This window comes from Echinops telfairi, unplaced genomic scaffold (genome assembly GCF_000313985.2).
Source record: "Echinops telfairi isolate 266 unplaced genomic scaffold, ASM31398v2 ScPeMD7_7457;HRSCAF=8495, whole genome shotgun sequence".
NCBI classification, from domain to species: domain Eukaryota; kingdom Metazoa; phylum Chordata; class Mammalia; order Afrosoricida; family Tenrecidae; genus Echinops; species Echinops telfairi.
The window spans coordinates 2205718-2231098 of NW_022111357.1; the positions used below are offsets into that span (position 1 = coordinate 2205718).

Consider the following 25381-nt stretch of genomic DNA (forward strand, 5'->3'; position numbering starts at 1 on the left):
ATCCACCAGGTCAGCAATTCAAAACTACCAGGCATTCTGCAGGAGAAAGAGTGAACTTTTTACCACCATAAAGAGTTACAGTCTCAGAAACTCATAGGAGCAGTTTGACCCTGCCCTAGGGAGTCGCTATGAGTCAGGATCAACTCGATGGAAATGAGGTTGTTATTAATTATTACTATTATAATGGAAGGTCCTTATGTGACTCAACAGTTTGTACTTAACTGCTAACTTAAAGGTTGGTAGTTCAAAACCACCTATCAGTAGCACTGAAGAAAAGTCCTGGTGATTTGTTTCAGTATGATTACAACCAAGAAAACTCTTTGGAGTTGGTCTGCTCTGTAACCCATAAAAATCACTGTGTGTTGGAAATCATCTCAACAGCAACTACTCATGGAGACCTTGGGTGGTACAGATGGTAAAGTACTTGGCTAGTAACCAAAATATTGGCAGTTTGAACATACCCAGAGGTACCTCAGAAGAAAGGCCTGGTGATCTTTGTCCAAAGATTATAGCCATGGAAAACTCTGTGGAATGCAGTTCTACTCTAACACACATGGTGTCTAAATGAATGTAATTCAAGCCAACAACAACTGAATTAGATTCCAATGGAGCATCCAGACTAAGAGAAACGAAGGAGAAAGACCTAGCCATCTACTTTGCAAAAAGATTAATAGTGAAAACTCCATGGATAATAGCAAATCAAATCTGATATAGTGCCAGGAGATAAGCCACTCAGGTTGGACGCATTCAACATATGATGGGGAAAGAACGCCCTTTCAAAGTAAATTGTTCCTTAATAAGGTGGGTAGGGTAAAGCTTTTAGGATCTCCATTTGCTGATGTGGCAAACTCAAAATGAGAAGTAACAATTGCAAACATCTATTAGTAATCAGAGGGACCTTTGTTGGTGCAGCGGGCTCCACATTGAGCTGCTAATGAAAAGGCCAGCAGTTTAAACCCACAAATTGCTCTGCAGGAGAAAGATGAGGCTCTCTCCTCCTATAAAGATTTAGTCTCAGAAACCCAAAGGGACGGTTCTACTTTGTCTTTTAGGGTCACTGTGTGTCAGAATTGACTGTGGGTATAGCAAAGAGTTTGGTTTTTGGTATTAGTAGTCAGAACATAGAATGGATAAAGTATAAATCAAGGAATTGGAAATCACAAAAATGAAATTAACTACATGAAGATTCATGTTTTACGCATTAAAAGCAAAACCCAAACCACTGCCATAGAGCCCATTCTCTCTCTTAGTCACCCTGGAAGACATGCTAGAACTGCTTCTGAGGCTTTCTGAGAGTGTAACTCCATCTCTCTCCAAGGGTTAGGTTGAAATAGACTGGCACTAGCCATTTTGAATCAGACTCTCACAATGCTAGGAACAACAAAGTAAAGAGGGACAGTGTTGCCTTCATCACCAAAAAGAACCTTTTGAGATCTCTCTTGAAGAACAATTATGTCAGTGATGGAAAATGTCTATATACCTACAAGAAAGATCAATTATACAACTATATTCAAATATATGTGCCATTCACAATGCCAAAGATGAAGAAATGGAAGATTTTTTATCAACTCTCACAGTCTGAAGTTGCTCAAACATACAATCAAGATGTACTAATTATTGCTGGTGATTGGAATGTAAAAGTTGGAAATGAAGGGCCAGTAATGGAAAATATAAAGAAATGACACCAGAAATTGCATGATGAAATTCTGCAAGACTTATCTATGACATATTTATTGTAAATACATCTTTTATACACATAGATGATGACTATATATATGTACTTCTTGCTAGATGGAATAAACAGGTATCAGATTTACTGTATCTGTAAAGAAATGATGGAGGAGCTCATTATTATCCATCAGGGAAAAACCAGGGATACACTATGGTCAATTGCTTATATGAAAATTCAGGTTGAAGCTGAAGAAACTTAAAACAAGTTCATGAAAGCCTATGTATGACCTTGAGTATATCCTGCCTGAGTTTATAAACTATCTCAAGTATCGATTTGACACACTGAATACTAATGCCCAAAGATTAGACAAATTGCGGATTACATGAAGAAAACCACCAGTCATTAAAAGGACAGGCAAGAGAGGGAAATAAAACAAACAAAATGGATGTCAGAAGAGACTCTGAAACTCATTCTTGAATGTGGAATAGCTAAACCAAATAGAAGAAATGATGAAGAGTTTTAAAAATGTCAAAGAGTGGCTGGAGAAGAAAAAAGTAATATAATAAAATGTGTAAAAGACATGGAATTAGAATATTAAAAGAGAAGAATACAATATTTATCAAAGTGGAGGAATTGAAAAGGAAATCCAAGCCTCAAGTTGTATTATTGAAGGATTCTATGGGGGAAAAAAAAGGAAAGATGCAGGAAGTGTCAAAAGAAAAAGGAAGTATTTCAGCAAGTCTGTACCAAAAAGAGTTGGTTGATATTCACCTATTTCAGAAGGTAGCATGTGATAAAAAACTGATGGTACTGAAGGAGGAAGTCCGAGTTATATTGAAGAGACTGTCAGAAAACAAGACTATAGGAATTTTCAGAATACCAGTTAAAATGCTTTCTGTAAACAATTGGACTTCCCCTTACAGGTCACAAGGAAAAGCCATTCAGGCCGCAGTATGCCACCAATGAAACATACAACTTTCCTCTAGTTCTTTAATGCTTCCTCCCTCACCTCCACTACCATGACCCCAATTCTACCTTACAAATCTGGCTAGACTAGAGCATGTACAACGGTACAGATAAGAGCTGGAAACACAGGGAATCCAGGACAGATAAACCCCTCAGGACCGATATTGAGAGAGGCGATACCAGGAGGGGAAGGGGAAGGTGGGGTGAGAGAGGGGGAACCAATCATAGTGATCTATGTATAACTCCCTTCCAGGGGGACAGACAACACTAATGCCCAATTAGTGGGGAGAAAGTGGGGGAAGGGAGACATCGGTCAGTGTAACATGAAAAAATAATAATAATTTATAAATTATCAAGGGTGAGAGAGGGAGGGAGGGAAAAAAATGAGCTCATACCAAGGTCTCAAGTGGAAAAAAAATATTTTGAAAATGATGATGGCAACAAATGTACAAATTTACTTGACACAATGGATGTATGGGTAGGTTGTGATAAGAGTTGCATGGGCCCACAATAAAATGATTAAAAACAAACCCAAATGTGAACTAGAAATGCTTACTCATCCACTGCTAAGAAATTTGGAAGGAAGCTACGTGACCTGCTTACTAGAAAAAAATCCATATTCATGTCATTCCAAAGAGAGGTGATCTAATGGAATGTAAAAATTATTGAACAACATCATTAATGTCACATGTAAGCAAAATTTTTTGACAATTTTTAACATGCTATATAATCCATACATCAATAGGAAACTGCCAGAAATTCAACCTGGATTCAGAAGAGAACAAAGAACAAGGGATATAATTGCTGATATCAGATGACCTTGTCTGAAAGTAGAAAATACCAGAAAAATGTTTGCATGTGTTTTATTTACTATGTAAAGGCATTCAACTGTGTGGATTGTAACAAATTATGGATAACATTATGAAGAATGAGAATTTCAGAGTAGTTAATTGTGCTCTTATGGAATCTGTCCGTAGATAAAGAGGCAGTCATGCAAATAGAACTAACAGATACCGCATGGAAGAATCAGAAAAGGTGGGCATCAGAATTGTATCTTTTCTCCATATTTAGTCAATCTATATCATACTTACCCTTGTGAAGAAGAACATGCATCAGAATTAGAGGAACCTGTGATATGCAGGTGACATATCAAGCAAGGTTTTGCTTCCTGCAAGTGGAGAGGACTGGAAGCATGGACTGCTGGTTATCAAAGACGACAGCCTTCAGTATTTATTGATTACACCTCAACATAAAGAAAACAAAAATCTTCACAAATGGACTAGTAACCAACTTCACACTATTTGGAGAAAATACTAAAGATTTCATTCTATTTGGAGCCTTAAACATGCCTGGGTGGTGCAGAATCAGAAAGTATTCTGTTTTGTGAAACAGACACTATGCCTTCTATTTTTCCTTGCTTCATGGGGTGAGGGGTTGTGGTTATCTTGCCATATTTTGAAAGGGTGCTTCCAAAGATTTTTCTACTACATATTATCCTTCCATCATGGGTTGCCAGAAGCATCGGGCTGTTTACATTCTCTAGATCTGTATTATCTAATACAGTAGCTACTAGCTGTATGTCTGTGAGATAGTTTATTGTGCCAGCCTGGCCAATAAACACAAGTGGGATTAACTGAAGGGCGGAGAGATAAATGGCTAGGTGAGCCTCGCCTTTCTTGTCTCTCACTCTTTGATCATCAGACCAGTGTGCAGCTTGCCTTGCTTGTTCTGTGCCTCAATTTACAGGCTACACTGCATGTGGGTCGCCTAGCCTATGAACTGTGTCGCTGTAAATTGAGGTCCCTTTAAGACATCTCTGAAGCTGGGGACTGGTGGTTGGTGACCTGGCTGACAGTTGGTGACCTGCCTTGTGATTGGCTGCTGTGCTGAGATAGCCTAGCTCTCTCTATAGAGAGAGGAAGACCTGGCAGCAGACTAGACTTGAAAGACTGCTAGTGTCTCACAACTCTCTCTCACGGGAGTGAGTTGCACTGAGCCATTTGTACTGCTTTATAATTTAACTGTTCATTTCTTGTATTATATATTTATCTGTATATAATTTAACAGTTCATTTCTTGTTATATATCTAATTATTTTTATAAATAAATATATTAAATTATCAGCAATTTGGTTTTATCTCTCTAGAGAACCCTGTCTAACACAGTCTGTTTAAATGTAATAAATGAAATATCATACAAATGCATATCCTAACTTTTACTAGCTACATTTCAAGTACTGAATAGCTAAACATGGCTAATGACTACGCCTTATTAGACAACTCAAATATAGAACATTCATGTCACTGAAGAAAATTTCTGTTGCTGTAGACATTAATAGTCTATACACTAATTAAAGAGGATATATTTCTAGAGTGTTCTAGAAGGTACATTCAATTCACGTCGCAGGCCTCTGAACATCCACTTTGAAGAATCTGGTAGCTTTTTACTCCAGACTTTTCGTTCATTATATTACTGGCTTTGAATAAACATGAATACATTCACTTCCCCATAAAGATTGCATTACATAATTTTAAAAGGTGTCAACAGAGGAATTCAAAAGGAAAAGAGGCAAATAGGATTCTAGCAGATTATCCATAGGGTAGTTACTCACCCTGTAAATGGTAGTATCATCAGGTACTAACTAGTATTAGGATCAGGGTGTTGCAATATCCTTTCTGTAAGTTTTTTTTTTAGTATTCAGGAGTTTTATTAGCAGTAATATCTGAATTTTCCCTGTGAGAAAGGCAAAAAACAACAAGTGCTTCCTTAATAATCTCAGCTATCTTTATTGTGCATTTATGAAACCATTTTTTTCTTGTGTTCTTCACAACAATTTAGTGAAATAAGTTCAGGATTATCACCCTCATTTTACTGATAGGAAAACTGAAGCTCAGTGTGCTTAAGATAGTTAGCTGACGTCTTAAGGTCCATAACGTTAAGGTAAAATAGAGTTGCAACTCTTAATCGTAACTTCCAGTTTTGCATTTGTTTTGTTTCTGCTATTATGCAGCAAATTAAACTGTTAAATGAAGGAGTGATGGAACAAATCAGACTGTTAAACGAAGGAATGATGGATCTTTAGGAGAACCAGGAAACTAGTGTTGTGTAAACTGTCACTACAACCTCATTTATCCTATGACCATATTACTGGGTTCTCAGTATCTCTTGATTGTTTTGCCTTAACCTAGATAGAAACTATGTTTATTCAGTGTCTGCATAGAACCAAATGTAATCAAAAACTGCATTCATTATTTCTGGGAGTATAGAGATTTAGGTAAAATTGAGCTTATGTTGATTGCTACCTTCCAACCCTGAAATTTTCTATAACTAAACCTATCTATCTAAATATATCTTTTCTTTATAATGTAGCACACAGTTTATTGACAGTTAAATGGCCTAAATACTTTCTCCTGGCCTCATTTTATAGATGGAGACATTAACATACAGAGAAGCTAACTTGCCAAAGTTCAGAGCAAGATATTGGTGGATCCTGGGATAAATCCTAAGTCTCTCAACTTCTTGACCAGTTTAGTCCATTGACTATGCAGCCTAGTGGTAAGTTGTTTTTTTCCCTTTTTATTTTATAATCCTATCCTGAAGGTAAGAAGGATTAAAAGACCTAGCAAGGACTGAATTGAAAGAATTTATTACTAAATAGACCATTAATTGTTCTTTTCTTTACAACCATGATGTTATTTTTGTCATTGGCATGAATTTTCCAAGTTGGGAGAAGAGGTTGTAAGTTTTGCTTTTTAAATACCTAAAAAAATTCTGTAACACCTATCTTAGGTTCTCTAGAGAAATGGAACCATACATATTACTGTGTATACTCATAACATGCACACACCCAAATTTATTTTAGGAATTGGTTAATGCGATCATGGGCTGACAAGTCCAAACAGCAGGCCGAAAATTCCAATATGCTGGTGTCTGAAATCAGTAGGCCAGGTGATGGGCTGGAAATTCTAGCAAGGTGTCTCTTTGTACACTCGTGGCACAATCTTTCTCCCTAGGGAAAGCTCACTTATTGCACTTAAGCCGTCAGTTGATCAGATGAGGCCCACCCATTTTGTATTGTCACTGAGACTGGATTTCACTTTTTTCTGGAAGTATTTTTTTCTATATTCATTGGGCTGCTTTTGAATATTGTGTTGTTAATGATCTTGTTGTCTGGTCACAATTTCTCGTGGCTTCCTTGAATCAGTTTTTTGTCTTTACTTTAGTAATGTGGTACTAAAAACTTGAATATAAATGGACTATATGTCACATGTTTAATTTTCAATCATAGGTTCTTTTGGATTATAAAATTGTGAACAGTTTAAAACAAATTCATTCTCATTACATAGTATCTTTTGTCTGTTAGAAGTTAAACCTGATCTAGTTTTGAATTTCATTTAATTAATTAACATTCATTTAAATTAATAAAGTTACAGAAACTAAGTACCGTATATACTCGAGTATAAGCCGATCCTAATTTTACTGCAAAAACTGCATAAAAAAGTCCTTTAAAAACTTGGCTTATCCACGTGTATCTACAGGTAATTAGGTATTGTGATTAGGTACTGACTTCACTTTACTAGTAATTTGGAGAATAGACATAGCAGGTTACTAGAAAGAGGACATCCAACCAGGAGAGGAGACAACAGTTGGATTACAACACTGGCCAGGTGGCAATATAGTAGACAAGACAAAGTCATATCAGACAAGATCAGAGAAAGGGGCAGGATCCAGATCCTGCATGGCACCTGGACTAAATGGGATGCTGTTTAAGATCCTTATGCTGTAAAATGACATCTATGTTATGTCTTAAAGGGTTCTGACATCTATGTGGAAAATGGATTGGAGTTAAGCAAGAGTAGTAGGAATACAAATTATGAGGCTATCCTAATGGCTCAGGTGATAGATAGGTCATAGTGACTAGAACTAGATGAATTGTTAAATTAGGAGTGATGGATAGATTGGGGATTTGGTCCAACAAAAGTACTACTAGCCTGGATGGTAGGTATAAAAGAAATGAATGTATAGAAGAAGTGGAAGGACAATTTTGAGAAGTTTGATTTGAACAATTAGGTGCCATTTAATAGGTTGGAGAAGTCTAGAAGAGGAATAGATTGGCAGGGGATAGAATCCAGGATTTTGTTTTAGCCATATTGAGTTTGAAATAGCCGATTGATATTTATGTGGAGATAGTAGTTGTATATGGGAATGTAGCATTCCAAAAAGAGGTCAGTGTTATAAAATACTAATTTAGGAGTAATCTCAATGGGATGGTGAATAGAAAGGTCCTGTTTGAATGTGTTGAGGGTATAACTTGAGAAGTAGGAAGCAATGACTATAAACAACTCTTTGAATATTGTTTATAATGCAGGAATGCATAAGTTCTATGTTTGCCAACTTGCTGCCACAAAAAGATATTTTCATAAGGTCATTGTGCCAATTGTTTCTTACATGTCGATGTAGAAAAAATAGTATAGTACACTTAATGAAGTGCCTTATGGGGGAGGGCAGGTTGGCAAATAAATGTAGAACCTGTATTCTGTTTACTTAAAAAGACTGTATGTTTTCCATTAAGCAGAACAGAGAAAAGGAATGATGTAGCAGGAAGGCTGTATGTGGAAGAGGGTTGCAAAGAGGCAAAGGGCAGGGTGGATGTGTTAACTGGGTTGTCTAGAGAAACAAAACCAGTGACACTCAAGTATATATAAGAAAGAACTTTCAGGGAGTGATTTTACATCAAGAAGGTATCCCAGCCCAAGCTGTCTTCAGACTCACCTAGCTGCAGGAAGATGGCACAGAAAGGTGAATCTGGAGGCAAGGAAGGCCACTGGATGAAGTAACATGGACCCAAGGCTGGTGGGAGCTTGGCAGGGTACTGACACCTCCCAGGGTGGGTGACCCTCCCAAAGGGGACCACCCCTGGAGGCAGACACAGAATCCAAGCAAGCAGGAAGACAAAAGGCAAAAGAAAGAGAGAGGTCCCCAGTGTCTCTCTTATAAAGAGGCCACATGCCAAAGGAAGCATCATCAGGCTGTGACCAGATTGGTAGGTTGGATTCCACCCTTACACTTAAGTGTGAACCTGAGTACCAGTTGACATATAATGTAACTGCCACATATTGTGTGTACCTGCCACATATTGTGTTGGGGAATTTTTCTGTTGTTGTTGCTAGTAGGTAATGGGGTAGTATGTATGTTGATATGAAGGATTCTATTAGAAAGGGGATTCTTGCATAGTTCTTGGGAGAATAAGAGACATTAGAATCTGGAGCAAAAATGGAAGCGTGGCTTTTGATAAACATATAAAACAACACAACACTTCATCCATAGGAGAGCTGGCAGAGAGAATGAAGAATGAGTTGATTCATTCATCAAACATTAAATGAGCACCTAATGCTGTACTGTGCATTAGATCTACAACTAGACCTGGCCAAATCCCTATCTTAATTAAATGAGTAGTATATAAAATTAAGATTTTATATACTGAATTAAGATCATCCTCTAAGAGTGAGTTTGGGCCAGGGGATATATGTATCATTTTAGAGTGGTGAGTAGATTCTGAATCATAGTGACTCTATATAGGATTTTTGAGGCTGTAAATCTCTCCACACCACCTCATCATGAGGAGCTGCTGGATCTGTACTGCTGCATTTGCTTTTTTCAGCACTTTTGCGCTGCTGTGGTAGCATGAGATAGGTGGATATTTGGCTCTATCCAAAATTAGGATTGTGGTTTTACTAAGCAAGTTTAACCATAAAAGAGGCAGGGGGAAATTAAGAGTGTTTGCCAGGAGTGATTAGAAGGAGAGACCTTGGAATTTGACTAAGAAAAGTGAAGACATAATAGGTGGTGTGATTGATGGCGGGAAAGTGGTAGGGTCAGGAAACTAACTTGAACTTTCAGACAAGGAAAATGTGTTTCCATGATGTAAGTAATATACTGTCTTTGTGGAAAATATGAAAATAATAGAAGTTAGAAAATGGCAAGGGGAAAAAACATAGGGTGCTGCTATCCAGAGATAGCCAGTTTCTGTTGTATTTCGCCCTCTCATTAAATACATTCATTTTTGCAGAAGGGGTGGCATCTTTTCTGCCTTAATTTTCTTACATAATTGTGATTATCCCATTAATTAATATTTTACTAGAAACATTGCTTAAACATACCTTATTTTGTTAAATAGCCTTTGTCAAACTTTAATGGCTGCAAAATACTGTGTTTTAGATTATTTCCTTAGACTAGAATCCAGAAGTGGATCACTTTATTTAAAAACTCCTGATACAAAAACCCCCAAAAATCCTGATACAGACTGCCAAAGTAGAAAAATATTAAATCTTGTATTTTCTTTTTACGTGATTACCTTTCTCTTTCTTTAGTAATAGACTGGAATGATGTTAGGAAACACAAATATGGTCACCTATCAGAGTCTACATCCCAATATCAAGGTGAGAAAAACATTTAGCATGGGAAATTTTATGTGACATCCTTTTCCATAAAACCTTTTTTTAAAAAGAGGTCTAAATAGGGGCTAATTTGCCAGTAACGGGTTTGCTTTCGTTTGTTTTAATTATACAAATAACTCAGTGATGAAAGCAAAATTGAATATCGTGCTTTATAAAGATATCTGTTAAAAGCAATGCTTTGTTTGGGGCTGGAAGTTAGGAAACCTAGACTTAGAGTACAGATAATCCCAAATTAATGTCATAGTTTTATTCAGTTCTTTAGCCTTCCTGAATCTCCATAGTGTCATAAAAATTGAGGCATGGTGCACTTCTAAATCTACTCCTAATAAACCCAATAACATTTAAGGTGAGAGAATTAGACTAGGCAACTCTCAAGTTCGATTTCACTCCAGAATGCTTGCCCTGATGACTTATGGTGAACCTTTTCCTCTTTTTTAATAGAAACTGCTGACATCCTGGAGCTAGGTAAGATATTTTTTTTCTTGCTTTTCCTGTTAAATAAGGAAATTTCTAAATCAGGGATTAGACTATCCAGTTTTAATTTAATCAACTAGAAAACATTGTGTATGTTTCTGGTTTATAAACCCATGAATCCTGTGCTCTTGTCTGCCTAATAAGCCCATGCACCTAATTAAATCTCAGTTGTCACTTCAAGTCCTCCTTATCTGAAGACAACAGAGCAGCTAACAAAAAGAAGGGAGGGGGCTAATTACATAGAGTACAGAGAGGAACGGGAGCTGAACCAAACTCTGAAAGTAACTTCTTATTGCACAGAAGTCACAGCTAAAATAAAACCCCACTGTCCATAAATCAGGTTGGTGGGATTTTCCCAAAATAAATTATTCCTGAGGTAATTGGAACTGAAATTAAACCTAGATATTTAAAATTTTTAATAACTAAAGAAAAACTGATATATTAAAATATTGTTAAGTAAAGAATATTCAGACTGATATTTCATTTGATTTTCATCCAGTTCTTTGAACTGGTTTTTCCTGGTTAGTATGGTCAATGAAGCAAAACCAGAGTGGACTCAAATTTGTTAAATGTGAGTTTACTTGAATGATAACCAAATCTGATGGAAGAATTTACAGGTTGTTACCCTGCTAGAAATTTAACTTCCTTCTCAGAATACAAAGGTAGTATGCACGTTGTATAGCAACCCAATCTCTTCACCAGCAGAGGCAGAAACAATGGTGCCTGGTTCAAAATGATGGTGATTCTGTGGCTTTGAATGTGTGTGTTGCTCTTTGTAGTCCTGGCAGTAATTCCATCTCATGCATCAGGCTTCTGCAAGGGCTCAGTACCCCTTTTCTGAGTTCTCATTCTAGGGCTTCCACCCATAATTCTTCCTGGACCTGTTATTGTTCTGGATACCCACCTTTTATAAATTTAGATTTGTTTCAATGTCACTGCATCGGCGATTACTAAACTGGAAAGACTCAGTTTGAAGCGTGGCTTTCATTTCTGCTTACTGTACTTCAAGAACCAAGATAGTAGGAATTAAACTAATGATAATGATGTTTTTCATCAGTCTTCACTTTTTAAGTCATTTAAAATCTATTTTTTACATGTTACATAAATAATATTTGGTATTTTAATGCTGTTTATCAAATATTTTTTTACTGCAACATCATGTATCCAGTTCTTTTATTATCACTATTTGCTTCCTCTTGTCTTTTCTTCCTATTACATATATCTGTTCACTGTGTACTGAGTAAAGTAGTAGAGCACTGGACTCGTCAGAACTTGTGGGCTTTTGAGAGCCAACTTTGTAACTCTGATCCTTAGTTCCTTGATTTATAAACTGGGATTGTTAAGAAGATTACATGAGGTAGTGGATAGAAAAACATTTTTAAGGCTCTCAAATACTTTTCAACTTTGGAGGAATGTTATAGTTTTCATTCTGTATTCAAAGCTTACTTAAAACAAGTCAAATCTGTGATGTTGTTTGAAACGACATACTATATGAATGTGAGCTGAAGAAATGAATGAAATAATGCAGGGAAAGTGCCTAACACTTGGTAAATGATAGAAATTTTTATATTTCTTAAAACTTAGCTCACGCTTTCAAAGGTACTTTTCTGAAATGGAATAAACCATAGATGTAGGAGTCAGATAAGCCCTCTGTAAAATTTCTATCCCCATCGTTTACCAGATTTATGACTTTGGGGAAACCACATAATCTTTAGGGGTCTATTTCTTGATGTGTAAAATGAGAATAAAAGCTACTCTGCGAATTATTACAAAACATTTGAGCTATTGAACAAGATATTGGCATCAAGCCCACTGCCATTGAATCCATTTTGACTTATAGCAACCTGATAATAGAGTTTCTCAAAGGTTGTAAATCTATCGGAGCAGACAGCCTCATCTTTCTCCTACTAAATAGTGGTTTTGAACCTTTTGAACTTGTGATTAGCAGTCCAGTGCTTACCTTACAGTGCTACCAAGGTGTATTAGTCTAGGTACTTTGGAGAAACAAATCCCCAGCGACTCATGTATAAGAGAGAGTTTTATGTAAAGAAAATGTGCATCATGAAAACATCCCAACCCAATGCTGCCCAAGCCCACAAGTCCAACATTAACCCATTAACCCAACACCAGTCCACAAAGTCCTCCACCTCACAAAACAGAGGCAATGATGCCGACTGCAGGAGGAAAGCTGAATCAGTGAACGAACAAGCATCTCAGCACTAGCAGGGTCTCCACACGGCTGCTCCAGCACCCAGGGCTGCATCAGGATAGGTCCATGTAGCTTCTCCTTTGGGCTGTCTTGTAGGAAGTCAATCTTGCAAGCTGAAGCAGGGAACTGCTAAGGCAGCTGCACTCGGTGCAATCATCACAAAACAAGAGACCCGAGAACTAGAAAGGCGAGGCTCACCACCCATTTATCCCTCCGCCTTTCAATTAGCCCCACATGTGATTATCGGCCAGGCTGGCACAATTAACCAACTCACAAGGATTCTTATAATCTGGCATAATTCAGGTAAAAATACAAGGTGCATGATGATTGTTGCTACTGATTTTGGTTTTGTTAGTAATGTGAATGATAATAACAATTATAACCTAATGACAATTTAGACATGTTTTTAACAGCCTATTTGTTGACAGAATAGGCCTCATGATCAGTAGATACTGAACATAAATGCACAAGACTTTAAGTGATGTGAAAATTTAAAAGCTTTTAAAAAAAATTAATAAATAATTTTATTGGGGGCTCTTAGAACTCTTATTACAATCCATACATAGATACATACATTGTATGTCAAGCACATTTGTACATTTGTTGCCCTCATCATTCTCAAAATATTTGCTTTCTACTTGAGACCTTGGTATCAGCTCCTCATTTTTTCCCCTTCCTGTGAGAGTGTCAGACAAATGAATCCTCTGATAAATTAATCCTGCATATTTCTTTTCTCTCATCAAGCATAAGAGCAGCGTCGAATATTACACTGAAATAAAATGCAATAGATGTGCTAAATCTCAGAATTGGAAGAGATCTTTAAAATAATCTAAATCTGGTCTACCATCTGAAATTTTTTTGTTTCTTATAAGACATCATGTCAAAAGGTCACTCATTTTCTACTTGCACTTCTAAAGTTGTTGGGAACCCCTAGCTTTCTCAACCAACTCACTTCATCTTGAGACAGATATATATTGAGCCCAAATAGTTTTATTTGTAATGTCTATTAATTTTACTTAGAAAGCAATATTTTATTGCGTTTTTGGTGAAAGTTTGCATAGTAAATCAGGTTATCATTTGTCAATTTCTATACAAATTTTTTCTATACAAAGTGACATTAATCATATTTTCTGTAATGTGTCAATATGCTCTTTGTATTCTGGTTGTTTTGTTCCAGTACTCTAGTTTCCCTGCTCCCTTATTTTCTCATCTTTGTTGTAAAGTAATGTTAACCTTTTGATCTCTCATAGATTTTTATATTTTATTTTTAGTAGAGCATCATACTACCTGCCATTGCGTCAATTCTCACTTTTAGCTATTCTGTAAGACAGAGTAGAATTGCCCCTATGGGTTTCTAAGGCTGTAAATCTTTATGAGAACTTTGAACTGCTGACCTTGTGGTTACCAGCCTAACATGTAACCTACTATGAGGGCTCCCCCAAAAGAGCAGCATACTTATGGGTTCTATTCTTTAATTTGTGTGCCACTTTGATGGTTCAGTAAAATGGATCTCTGGGAATACTTTCTTCCTCTTCCTCCTCTTCTTTCTTCTTCTTCCTCCTCTTCCTCCTCCTCCCCCACAAACCATTTAATTAGCTAATCTAGACATCATATCATTCTATAGTACAATCACATCAGGTAGTACTGTAGAATTGATACCAAAGTCAGTGTCAAAACGTTTTCTTCCTTCTTGAACTCCTTGATATCAGCTTCCCTTTACCCCCTCACCTCCTCCTCTCAACCCCTCAGGAACTCTTACTCTAGTTTTTGTCTCTATAGGTTCATCAATTCTGGGTTTCATACACCAAAAAACATAAAAACATAGCAAAGATTCAAGAAGGCTACCCACAATGACAAACTACAAAAAGATAAACTCCAATATGAGAAAAACCAGAAAATATTAAAAAAACCAGATCCAGCCCAAAGTATATCAGAGGGGAGATGAAATGATACAATTTTAACCATTCATGTCAGATTTTTTCATTTTAATCTACTATAGTCATCTCTCCAATACTCTGTCTGGTAACCAATTTATTCCTATCCTTACTTTTTCATCAGAGGCATATTTCCCTTGTAGATCATGTAAATATTTTGGGCTTCCACTATCATCCATAGTTTTCTGCACATCTGAATCACAATTTAAGCTCTGATACTATTCCCTCCTTTGGATTTGGGTTGTTTATATAATTCAATTGTAAATTATAAATTATGTTACAATCCTTGGATCATAGATGTTGGTGTGCTTCTTCCATATGAGTTTAGTTGACATCTCACTTTGGTGGCTGCTTGTTTGAAAACAAGCCTTTAAGATCTCAGCTGCTCTTTTTTCGGATAGCCAGACACAATCCAATTTCTTTACCACACTTTGCTCTAGCACCCATATCTTCTGTGCTTGCTTCATGAGGGCGAGTATTGGGCAGGACCATATTGTAAGAACTAACTGTTCTTAGATTGGAGCTAGGATTAAGTGCGAGCCCCAAATCCATTCTTCAATCTACTTTTTAAAAATCTGCCTCTGGCTCACTTTAAAGACATCCTTGATATTTTGAATTCACTTAAAGAGTATTTCAGGGCAGTTATCTCAGGGAATCCTCTGATCTCAACTAGTCTAGTAAGTCAGGCTTTTTTTTTTTTTTAAGAATTTGTGTTGTGTTCTACACATTTTCCTCCCATCCTATCCAGAACTGTCTATTGTAATCCCAGTCAGAATGATCAGTATTGGTAACTAGGTACATCAAAATTTTTGGTGCTAGAGTAGATGAGACTGTGGCCTCATGTAAGCTGTTAGCCTGGTAGACTTTGTTACTTCTCTAAATCTTTAGTTTCTTCCTTAATCTGTTGTTTATGATGAGTGGAGACCAATAGTTGTATCTTAGATGACTAATCACAAGCTTCTAAAGACCTTTGGATCCTACTGTGATAGTACACTAAAAAAATGTAGTTACTGCATACAAAATGTGCTGAAAAACTTGGCTTATACACTAGTGTATACGCTATTATGGACTGTGCCAGAGAACAAACAAATCTGCTTTGGAAGAAGTACAGCCAGAATGCGCCTTAGACACAAAGTTATTGAGACTTTGTGTCTCAATAGACATGTTATCAAGAGAGATTAATCCCTAGAAATGTTTGGTAAAGTAGAGGATAAGTGAAAAGAAAAAGATCTGAATAATATGCATTGATACTTAGAGGCTTCAACAATGGGCTCAAACATAACAGTTGTGTGGGAATGCAGGACCAGACAGTGTTTTGATCTGTTGTGCATAATAGGGCTGCTATGAGTGAGACTGTGACTTGACAGCACCTAGTGGCAACAGCATGACTTAGAGCAATGGTTCTCAATCAGCTTTTCTAATGCCGAGACCCTTTAATACAGTTCCTCATGATGTGGTGATCCCCCCAACCATAAAATTATTGTCATTGCTTCTTCATAACTGTAATTTTTCTACTGTTATGAATTGTAATGTAAATATCTGATATGCAGGATGTATTAGGCAACCCTTGTGAAAGGGTCGTTTAACTCCCAAAGGGGTCGCGACCCACAGGTTTAGAACCACTGATATAGAGCGTGGTTCTCCCTTCTTCCCTTAGGCTGAGTTCACTGGAGAAATGAAATTAGTGATGTTTAACTATGTATATACATAGAAAGTTATATCAAGACAATAGCTTATATGGTTATAGAAGCAAGCAAGTCAAAGTCCAAGGACATTTCAAGTCTGTGGGTCAGATGTTAGCCTGGTGGCTTCTGACTTGCATAGCTATGAGGTGAGGGGTCTCCTAAATTGTATAGATATGGGAATGATGAACTCCCACAGCAGGGCTGTGACCTGAATAAAGGTGTAGCATAATATGCTCCTCTTCTTAAAGCTGATCTGCTGCTCATAGCAGATCTTATTGATTACATTGTGTAAGGTCAATCCTGGGGGATTACTAGGTCTTAACTACCAAACTACTGAGAATTTTGGCCCATCCAAATTAACATAAAACCTAATCATCACACTCCTCACTGTCTAATATCACCAGTAAACATTGGTCTCTTTTTATAAAGCTATTCTTGTCTTGTTATAAAAGGGGATCATATAATATTTGTTCTTAAGTAATTGACTTACTTCATTTTAACATGGTGTTCTGCAGGTCCATTCATATTAAAATATTGTGTGGACCCCTCATTATTTTTTAATGGTTATGCAAAATCCCATTGTAAATATTACCAAATTTTGGTCATCCACTTATCTGTGATGAGCACTGGGCACCCTCTTTACCTCCCCCCCTCCCTATTTTTTCTGTTGTGCATAATTTGCAGTGAGCATAGATAGAGTGATACCTTAATTGTAGAATTCAATTTGCTGCAAATTTGTGTTTGAACACAGAAAATTTTGAGAATTGAACACATTTTTCTCATAAGAAATAATGGAAAACCAAATAATTGATTCTGAGGCTCAGAAATGACACAACTTTACTCGGCCCTTTCCTATGATTCACTACACTGTGCGCCTGTTCTCTCTCTCTTTTTTTTTTTAACACTATCTCTGATATGCTATCACCATCGGGTTGTTTCTGATTTATCCAAATTAACAATAACGTTTCAATCTCTGTGATGGCCTAGGTTCTTTGTTTTGTGGCTAATGATTTCACACCTTTTGCTATGTTAGCCACTTTAATCACATTCCCCCCCCACCCTAAAAATGTTAATAATGGTGACTTAGCCTTGTTGTGTTGAACCATGTAATCAGACTAGTGGCGATCTGATTAAAATTTTGCAGTGATCTTTAACTCTAAAGCTGTGGTTCTCACAGCTTTCCCCATAGCTTTACTGCTGGTATCAGTAACTTTATTTGGAACAATGGTTACAATATTTTGCACAAATAGAGCTTTAAAAAAAAGCACAATGATGAGTGTTTTAAAGTTATTATTAGTTCAAATTTAATACATATATCATTCCAAATTTCAGTCATGTTAAGTAGAATGTACAATTGGTACCAAAATCAGCTTCCAAATATTCTTTTTCTATATGGACTCTTTAACATCATCTACCTTACACCCCGCCACCACCGCTGAACCCTCCACACTGTACCCCCTCCCTCCAAACCCTTTATTCCACTGGCTGTCCCTCTAGATTCATCAATCCTAGGTCTCATATACCGAAAAATGGAAAAGCATATAACACAGCTTCAAGAGGGTGACCTCCATTGACATAATACCTCTTGAGATACACTCTAATATGAACAAACAAAAACGGAAGAAACCAATACAAACCAAAAATGCAGAAAATTTGGGAAACCAAATCAGGTCCAACCCACATCATAGGAGGGAATCTACTGACAAAGTTTTAACTGTTAAGGTCAGATTATGCCTTTGATCTTCTATACTCCTCTCTCCCAAGCACTCTGTTTAGTGACCACTTTACTCCCTTCCCTCAATTTTAGACGGGGGAGTTCTCCGGAGGCTTATTTCCTGAGTAGTTTCACATATGAATCTTGGGCTCCCACTGTCATCCATCACCTTCTGCACACCAGATTCTCACAATGTAGGCTCTGAGACTAGTCCCACATTTGACTTTATGGTGATTCTAATCCTTCCGTGACTGATGATGATGTGCCTCTTCCATGACAGTGACGAATGTTTTAACGCACTGAACACAAGCATTATGTGTTGTCTGAGTGAGATTTAGATTAATTGAGTGGTGCTTAGATTAACCCCTCACCCCTTTGTGTCTGTGTCTGTGACTCCTTTGCTGTTCAGGTTTTTTCAAGTGAGGTTTCTGGCTCTATTATTGAGTAAAGTTACACAAACACCAAGCAGGTTTTTTTCTAACTTTGCTGTGCCAGTAGTGAAAATTTTGAGATAGGAGTCATTCAAGAACCAAGGTATCACTTTTTGTGTATGTCTGTTTGTGTCGTGTTTATTAGCTGTTAAGAGCATATACCCAAGACTGGAATTACTGGGTCATTGAGTTCAGTATCTAGATTTTCCATAGTGGACATTACCATTTTACAGTCCCACAAGATTAGATAATGGTTTCAGTCTTTCTACATCTTCACTAATATTTGTTTTATCTGTTTTTGCTGTTCATTAGTGCCATTTTGACAGGGTGAAGTGGTACCTCATTGTAATTTTGGTTTTTATCTCTCTAAGAGCCTTAGTAGTGTAGTAGGTTATGTGTTGGGCTGCTAATTGCAAGATCAGCAGTTTGAAACTACTAGCCACTCTTCAGGAATTATAGTCTCAAACTCACAGGGGCAGTTGTACTCTATCCTATAAGGTCTCTGTGAGTCGCAGTTGAGTCCGCTCATGAGCCATCTTTTCATGTGTTTGCTGTTCCACTTTGATGTAGTTCCTGTTCATGCCCTTTGCCCATTTTATAATTGTGTTGTTTTTGTTGTTGAGTTGTTGAAGCTTTCTGTAAATTTTAGACATTAGGCCCTTATCAGATATGTTGTTTCAGAACATTTTCCCCAATCTGTAGGCTTTCTTTTTACTTTCCTGATAGACTTTTGATAAACATAAGTGTTTAATTTTTAATAATCTTCCATTCATCTAATTTTTCCTCTGCTATTTGTACATTTGTTGTTTGTTATCATATTTTTACAAAATATTAGGCCCCCTGGTATTTGATTATATTTTCTTCAAGGAACTTTATAGTTTTAGGTTTAACATATAAATCTTTGATCCATTTTAAGGTACTTTTTGTATATGGGAGTCTTGTGTGAATTTCTGCAAGTGTATATCCAGTTTTGCCAGCACCACTTACTAAAGAGACTGTTTCTCCCCCATTTAATAGACTTTGAACCCTTTCAAAATCAGTTGCCCATAAGTGGGTGTATTTCTTGTTTACTGATTCTATTCTACTAACTGTTTTGGTTATAGTGTCTGTATACTGTACTTTGATATGAGAAAGTATACAGCTTCCTTCTTTAATGTCCTGCAGTATTGTTTTAACTGTTCAGGATTTCTTTCCTTTCTCTATAAAGCTGATTATTAGTTTTTCCATTACAGTAAATAATGCAGATGGGATTTATACTGGGATTGTATTGTATTTGTAGATCGCTTTAAGTATTGTGTTAGTTGGGTTCTCTAGAGAAGCAAGACCAGTGATCCTTGTATGTGCATAGAAAGAAATTGATACAAAAATGGTGTACACAGTTGCAGAAATAGGTATGCCCAGTCTAGTTCAAGTGCGACTTCTTCTGGAAGCTGATAAGCAGAAAGCAGGAAGACAAAGCAAGAGACAGCAGGAAGTATAGGCTGGTGGATGGAAAGGTCTGAAGTAGGTGGAATGAATCCACTTTTGGTAATCTGATGGTAGCTCCTGGTATCCATAGACAATACGAACCAGATTCGAGATCCAGCTCTGGCAGACAGCAAAGAGCCAAAAAGGATCTGACTCTTCTCTGTCTCTCTCTCTTATATAAAAAAGTGATGACACCAAGAAGCTGTCATCAGACTGTGGCACAATTGTTTTGTTGAACTCCACCCCTACCCTTAACCAAGCACACCTAGTTGACATAATCTTTAACCATCACAGGTATTATTGACATTTTCCCTATTTTAACTTTTCTGTCCATGAGCACAAAATGTTTTTCATTTATGTAGATCTCTTTGGACTCTTGTGATAATGTTCTATAATTTCCATTGTATGTCTTTTATACTTCTCGTTAGGTTCTTATATGTTTTATCATTCAAGGAACTGTTGTAAATAGTATTGTTTTCTTGATTTCCTTTCTGGGATACTCTTTGTTAATGTAAAGGAACTTATTTTTGTGTGATAATCTTATACTCAACAATGTTGCTGAATTCTTCTATTAGTTGCAACATGATTCTTGTGGAAATTTTAGGGTCTCTATTAATTATGTTTCTGTCTTTTAGGACTGTATGGAAGCAGCTTAGCCTATTTATCACATACCAGCCTCTAGTTATTAGAAGGACTGTCTTTTCACTGTTACTCTACCACATTCCTAGTTCAAGCCACTGTTACCTCTCATCTAAATTACTAGAATAGCTTCCTAGCTGGTCTTTCTGCCCTTAACCTGAACTGTGCTCCAATCTGTTCTTTACATTGATTGCAATTAAAATGACTCCTCTCCCAACCCTTCATAACTTCCTTCTTCTCATTGCCATGATGTGTGATGCTCTTTGATACCTGAATACTGCATTTCTCTACAACCTCTTTTATTTCTTTTTCAAGTTTTATTGGCATTTAATTCACTTATCATATAATTCAATAGTTCAGTCATTAAAAATTATTGTACAGTCATCACCACAGTCATTTTAGAACATTTTCTTTTTTCTTGTACTCATTGTTATTAGCGCTCCATTTCCCCCTATCCTCCCTTGCCATGCTCCCTAAGAAACCATTAGTCCAGTTACTATCTCTGTGGATTTACCTATCCTAGATTTTATATACAGAAAAACAAAAAATCCCAACAACAACAAAACAGAAAAAACTTCTATAGAAAAGAAAGCAGAAATATTAAAAACTAGAACAAATTTAAAATGCATGAAATGGTAAGGTGTTAAATGCTAACCAAACTGAATCTGCAAGAATCTGCTTTCTAACGTACTTTGAATGATAGGAGGGCTGTTCACATTCCTGATCTATGGTCAGAGGTGATTCACTGGTGGCTTAATCCATGTGTGGACCCTACAGGTGGATTTTGGGCTTCCACTGTCATCCTTAGCCTACTGGAAAATGGGCATTCCCATTTTCCTGGGTTGGTTCTCTACAACTTTTTTTGTGAACTAACCAAAAGCCATATCCAAAGGTTCAATTTTTAGAACTGATTCTCTTAATTTCTAGACCTTTCGACAGGCTTTTCTTTCTGTCTGAAACAAAATAATTTTCAATTTCTTGGCTGACTCCTGTTTATCCTTTTACACATTAGCTTAGAAGCTTAGAGGTTACTTGATACCTTTGGGAAGCTTCTACAATGCTTTTAGGTGTTCCTACAGATCTCTTTGTTACCCAGAGTAATACATTTTATCAATATAGCATGGTTGACTGTATATTATTCCTAACCTTCAATAGGCTGAGAACACTGGCCATTTTTTAAATAGCAGTTGTATCCCTAACACTCAGCACATTGCTTAGATACACACTGTAGTTATTTGTTTTTAAGTCATAAGATATATTCCTTGTTCCTCAGCTGGTTTTCAGGTGACATGATTTTAGTTCCTTTTAGCACTTAGGTGTCTCCACTTAGATTCTTGTTTGCTCTGCCCTCTCAAAGTATAGCTCCCAGAACTAAGTGTAATAATTCAGTTTGCTCCTTTTCTTCTTTCATGCACTCAAAAACTTACTGAGCCCCTATTAAGTTTCAAGGGAGCCCTTGTGACACAGTGGGTTTATAAATTGGACTGCTAACCACAAGGTCAGTAGTTCAAAACCACCAGTTGCTCCTTGGGAGAAAGATCACACCTCCTACACTTGTAAAGAGTTACAGTCTTGGAATCACATAGGGGCAGTTCTGTTCTGTCCTGTAGGGTCCATGAGTCAGAGTAGACTCGATGACAGTGAGTTTGTTTTTCTTGGTATTAAGTTTCATATATCAAGCAGTAAAGATTAAAAGTTGATGATGGTGCCCAGCTATCAAGAGATATAGTGTCTGGGATCTTAAAGGCTTGAAGATAAACAAGCGGCCATCTAGCTTAAAAGAAACAAAGCCCACATGGAAGAAGCACACCAGCCTGTGTGATCACAAGGTGTTGAAGGGATAAGGTATCAAAAAGCAAAAAAATCATATCATTGTGAATGAGGGGGAGTGTAGATTGGAAACCCAAAGCCCACCGGTAGGCAACTGGACATCCCCTTCCAGAAGGGTCGCAGGGAGGAGACGAGCCAGCCAGGATGCAGTGTAGCAACAATGAAACATACAACTTTACTCTAGTTCCTAAATGCTTCCTCGCCCCCACTATCATGATCCCAATTCTACTTTACAAATCTGGCCAGGCCAGAGGATGTACACTGGTACAGATATGAACTGGAAACACAGGGAATCCAGGACAGAGGATCCCTTCAGGACAAGTGGTGAGAGTGGCACCACGGGGAGGGTGGAGGAAAGGTGAGGTAAAAAGGGGGAACCAATTAAAAGGATCTACATATAACCTCCTCCCTGGGGGATGAACAACAATAAAGTGGGTGAAGGGAGATGTCAGACTGTAATATATGACAAAATAATAAAATTTATAAATTATCAAGGGTTCATGAGGGAGGTGGGGGATTAGGAGGGAGGGAAAAAAAGTAGGGAGCTGATACCAAGGGCTCAAGCAGAAAGCAAATGTTTTGAGAATGATGAAGGCAACAAATGTACAAATGTGCTTGACAAGATGGATGTACTGTATATATGGATTGTGATAAGAGTTGTAAGATCCCCCAGTAAAATGCTTTAAAAAATAAATAAAAGCATTTTGTAGTCATAAAAAAGATAGAAAGTTGAGTAAAAGATAATATCAGCCCTCCAAACACTTACATAAATAATTATGATATAGCATTATGAGTATAATAATAAAGTTGTGAACAGGATGTTATAGGAGGCATATAGGAAATGGTCGAATTTGTTCTAGGGATACAGTAAAATCAGAAGACTTTGTGGACAAAATGATATTTTTCCTGACTCATTCTCTGGCTAGGGTAGTGATACGGGTAATGGTATGAAGCCAGGAAAGCAAATGTTTCTTATAGGGAACTTCCAAGTTTTTAGCTTGAATATTGTGCTTCTATGCCTCAGAAGCATCCCAAATCCAGACTTTTGACCTTTCAGGATAACCTGCCTGGATCTTCCAAAAAGCCTCTGAGTTCTGCTCTTTACCTGACACTTTCTTTCCATCATCTGAAAGTCTATGTTGTTTCATAAGCACCTGTGGTGTAATGAAAAGAATGCTGATCTCATGAATAAAAATACCTCAAGTAACTTCCTTGCTGAAGTAATACCAGACTTGAAACAATTTTTGTGTTTATTAGCCAACTCTGTTCCAATCTTGAGGCACTTGAGGAAATATTTTACATATTAAGTCATGTTTTTCCTTTATGCATATATTCATGAAACAAAAAACCAGATCGGAGAAACATAATATACACTAATGAAACTGCCTTATTACGACCAGAAATTGAGCTTCTATTTGAAACCTCTTTTTCAGCCAAAATATTTGTTGAACTCTTTGTTTTTTAGCTTAGTGATTGTCTCATGGTACATTTACAAGAAAGCTAATGGTGTAATTCAACTCCTTTCATATTCTTTCAAAAACATTTTTGCTTGCTGTTTTTATCTTAGATGATTTGTTAAAAATATTAAGCTATTATTCTATTAGGAATGTGGACAGGGTTTTGACAATGAGCTGCTGTTTACTGTATAGTTTAGCTTTGGACATAATAACTGTCTTTTATTAGTGCTGGATATACCACAATTTATTAGTCATTTTAAAAGTGCCTAGGATTTGTAGGGTACAATTTAGGAAAAGGACTTGTTCTATCAGATATTTATATGGACTATTAAATTTGGGGAAACAGAATGCTGCTGGTGTTGAAATAGATTGGTCAGAGGAACAGAACTCAAGAGTCCAGAAATAGGACCAGCTACATATAAGAAATTAATATATGACCAAAGTGACATTTCAAATCAATGGGGAGAAGAGGATTTATTCAGTAAATGATATTGGAGTACATTTTTGAATAACGGTAAGGAAAGTAACTTAGCTTGTTACCTTATACATTACATAGAATTTCAAGTATTTTAACATTTAAGTGTTAAAAAAAAAGAAATCAGAAGTGCTAGAAGGAGACTTTAGTTTATGTTTTTATAATATTGAGCTGAGGAAGACATGATATGAGCTAAGGAATAATAAAAGAAAAAAATTTTAAAAAGGAATAATAAAATATTTTAAAAATTGCTTATAGTAAAGTTAGAAACATTTTAAGAGTAAAACCTACCATCTGAGACAAATGTTTTCAACCTGTATAATAGGCAGAGGATTAATATCTGTAATCTACAAAAAAGCTGTTAGCAATCTGTAAGAAAACAACAACAAAAAATACTTCATGGAAAAATTACCAAAATATAGCATGACAAAAATAAAATATAAATAACTAGTATAAGCCTGAAAAGAGCTTCAACTGAATTAATAACCAAACAAATATAACAGCATTTAATTTCCTTGCTGATGAACTTTATCAAAATTGTAGAATGTAAAAACCATTTTAGCAAACATGTAAGGAGCGGGCACTCTTAGAAACCATAACTTGTATTATAAATTGGTATAATCGTTTCAGAGGATATTCTGGTAACATAGAGTGTATCAAAATCCAAAATATGCATGTCCCTTATCTTTCAGTACCACTTCTATAAATTTACCAAAGGGAAATAATCTTAAAAATTTTGAAAGAGAATTCATCAATATAAGAAAACAAATGCAAATGCCCATCAGTGGTATTTTAGCAAATATTCCTCTTAAATCATATTATATATACATAAACTCACAAACCCATCAACATCAGATTGACTCCAACTCATAGTGACCCTGCATAGGCTTTATGAGACCGTAAATCTTTACAGGAGCAGATTACCTCATTTTGTTTCCTTGGAGAAGCTGGTAGGTTTGAACTACCAACCTA

General features: G+C 36.6%; 1 protein-coding gene across 1 annotated transcript in view; it reads left to right on the forward strand.

The window, feature by feature from the left end:
• SCMH1 (Scm polycomb group protein homolog 1) overlaps positions 1–25381 on the forward strand; it is a 168201-nt gene that overhangs the window by 10258 nt on the left and 132562 nt on the right. Inside the window, 3 exon segments of the mRNA XM_045298800.1 lie at positions 6065–6192; positions 10008–10076; positions 10536–10559. Coding sequence (XP_045154735.1) covers positions 6180–6192; positions 10008–10076; positions 10536–10559 — 106 coding nt within the window. The 5' untranslated portion in view covers positions 6065–6179.